The 2749-nt window shown below is 61.9% G+C and overlaps 1 protein-coding gene across 2 annotated transcripts in view; it reads left to right on the plus strand.

The window, feature by feature from the left end:
* The first annotated feature begins 588 nt into the window (after positions 1–588).
* Positions 589–2749, plus strand: part of Tnrc6c (trinucleotide repeat containing adaptor 6C) — a 114397-nt gene continuing 112236 nt past the window's right edge. For both annotated transcript variants that reach the window (XM_055592378.1, XM_055592380.1), the window contains exon 1: positions 589–1444. In XM_055592378.1, coding sequence (XP_055448353.1) covers positions 1374–1444 — 71 coding nt within the window. In that variant the 5' untranslated portion in view covers positions 589–1373. The remainder of the gene's footprint in view (positions 1445–2749) is intronic.

Genomic DNA, 2749 nt, shown 5'->3' on the forward strand with positions numbered 1-2749 from the left:
CCTGCCTTCATTTTGTTTTTGTCTCACTCTGTATCCTTGGCTGGCCTGGAGCTCTCTACATAAAAACCAGGCTGGTCCTGAATTCAGAAGTCTCTTCGTCCTGAGTGCTGAGATTAAAGGTGTGTGCCACAATGACCAGCCACCTTGTTTTTTTGAGACAGGGTCTCTCACTGGCCTGAAACTTGCCAAGTAAACTAGGCAGACTGTGTAATGAGCCCCTGGAATCTGTTTCTGCCTTCTCAGCACTGAAATTACTGATATATACTAAGCCTGGCTTTTAAATTTTTCACGTGTGTGTGTGTGTGTGTGTGTGTCTACACCAACACTGGAGAATGAGCCCAGCGCTTTGAACGTGCTGGGCGAGCACTCTACCACTAAGCCACACTCCCACTCCTCAAATATTCTACCACAGGTCCACACACCAAACTAGACTCTAATTTTGCATTAACAAGCACATCCACCTTTTCGGCGGGTCTTTGGGAAGCTAAGGAAGGAAGAGGTTTACTGTGCTCGAGGGGAGGGGCCCATCACAAAGGAACCTGGAAGTGCGGAAAGGTCATGATCACAAAGCCAACAGCAAGGACAAATGCTAAATGATGTCATTTTGGTTCAATATTCCAATAACTGAAGTTTACAGTGTTGTTCCACCCAGACCCTGGGCTCCTCGTGGATTTAGGAATCTACCTAGTACATGCTGTGTATCTGCAGGATGCTATTTGGGCTTCTTCCTGGATCATGTGATAATATCTGTACTTTTGAGAGACACAAAAGATGCAGGTTCTCAGCAGTCAAGAATTAAACTGAAGTCAATAAAATGCTGAACAGAAAAGGCAGAAGTCTCTGTGTGAGCCACGTCTGCCCTCAGATCTTTCTAGGGGATGTGGATTTTCAGGATGGGAGATACACAACACAACAGACGTTTGAAGACGCCTTCGGAGAGTAAGTGAAATCTGACGACTCGAGGGCTTAAAATATAGAGCAGAAAGAAGAAAGGAGTGTACGGAGCTCATGGGACCCTGAAGGGAAACGAGAGCAGGGAGTCTGTTGTGTCCCTTTCATCCACAAACATTTCAAAGCATGACGCTGGCGGCAGCAAAACTGCGTCGTGAAGGTACCAGAGCGCCGTGTCTTCTCCAGCCGGGGAGTCAGACAGGGAATGGCCTCTCACAGCACCGACAACTTTCAGAATCATCGCCGATCTTCCAGAGCAGGAGAGTTGGGGGTGGGGAAAGGAGAGGAACTAGGCTCCTTCCACGACCTTCCATGAAAATGGAAAACACGAGCCTTCAAAATTTTCCCGTGTCTTGAACCGAAACTTGAAGGGGACTGTTTGGAGCGCACACGGCGCCGGACCTTACCCAGCAGGGATTACTATGCACACCGAGGAGGAGCCAAGGAATGGAGGACCACCGCGGGCTACCGAGAGCCAGGAAGGAGACGCGGGGTGTGTAGCGGTCCGAGCCCAGAGCCTCGGGGTGGGCAGGTCGCGTGCGCGGCGCGGCGGAGTGCGGGAGCTGCGGGGGTTGCAGGCCTCCCCGGGGGGGGGGGGGGGCGTTTGGCGGCCGGGATTGTTTGGCTCGCAGCGGGGCACTCCCGGGGGAGCCGCCGAAAGAAGGAGGGGGCAAGGAGGCAGCTGCCAGGAGCGCGCAGCGAGCTTGTAGGCCGCGGCCCGCGCACGTACGTGTGTACACCGTGGGGAGGTGCAGGGCGTGTGCACGGCACGGGCCGGACGCGCGCCGGTGCGTGTGCCAGGTTTCTGGGCGCCGCACGCAGAGGGCCAGCGCCGCCGGGCGAAAACGCCGCGCCAAGCCGGGACGCCGCGGGGCGCAGGACCGGAGAAGCTGGCGGCCGCGTAGAACTGAGGCTGCGCCCCTTCGGTGGGCACGCTAGCGCGGAGCCACAGTGCCCAGAAGCCGGAGGGCCGGCGGCCACGGGGAGCGTTCCGCACGGCTCTACGCACTGACCGGGAAGGAGGGCCAGCTCCGAGACGAGCGCGCGTCCGACGCGCGTACAGAGCGCGCAGCTCGCACCCCCGCGCGCTCCCCGCGCGGACTGGGCCACCACAGCGCGGGCGGGTATTAAGGGCGAAAAAGGAGGCGTGGTCTTTCCGGGACGAACCAATGGGCTCTGCAGTGGTGCCTGGAGGCGGAGCTCAGAATCAGGGTGCTGATTGGCCATCTTGCCCTCCGGTATGCAGATACGGTGGGAGTCACGTGCCGGGGGGCCGGTACGACTTCCTGTTGGAGGCCCACGCGGGGCGGGGCCGAGGGCGCGAGCGCCGCGTCTGGCTGGAGCGGGGGGAGGGGGGTTCTTGTCAGTTAGAGCAACAAGATGGCCGCGGTGGCAGCTCCGCACCTCAGCGCGACGGCCCCGGGAGCCTCAGCCGCCGTCGCCGTCCGCGTCGCCTTGCAGCCCTGAGAGCCGCCGGGCCGCCCCGGCCGCCCCCGTGACAGGCCGTTCCCGCGCCGTCGCGCTCCCGCCGCCGCCGCCGCGGGCCCGCCCGAGCCGGAGCCGGAGCCGGAGCCTGAGGCGGAGGGAGCGGAGCGGCTCCGCGCCCAGCCGCCCGCCGCCGTCGCCGCCTCCTACCCGGGCTGCGTCCCGAGCCGCGGCCCGCCGACACCGAGGAGCGGGGCGCGTCGCGGCGTCGCGGGCACTGGACCTGGACCTGCCGGGACGTGCCGCCGCCCACCCGCCGCCCGCGCCCGGACTCGATCCCGCGGCGCCGGCGCTGAGCGGGCCCCCGCCGCCG

The sequence above is a fragment of the Psammomys obesus genome, unplaced genomic scaffold (assembly GCF_907164565.1).
Source record: "Psammomys obesus unplaced genomic scaffold, mPsaObe1.curated_primary_1811, whole genome shotgun sequence".
In the NCBI taxonomy this organism is placed as follows: domain Eukaryota; kingdom Metazoa; phylum Chordata; class Mammalia; order Rodentia; family Muridae; genus Psammomys; species Psammomys obesus.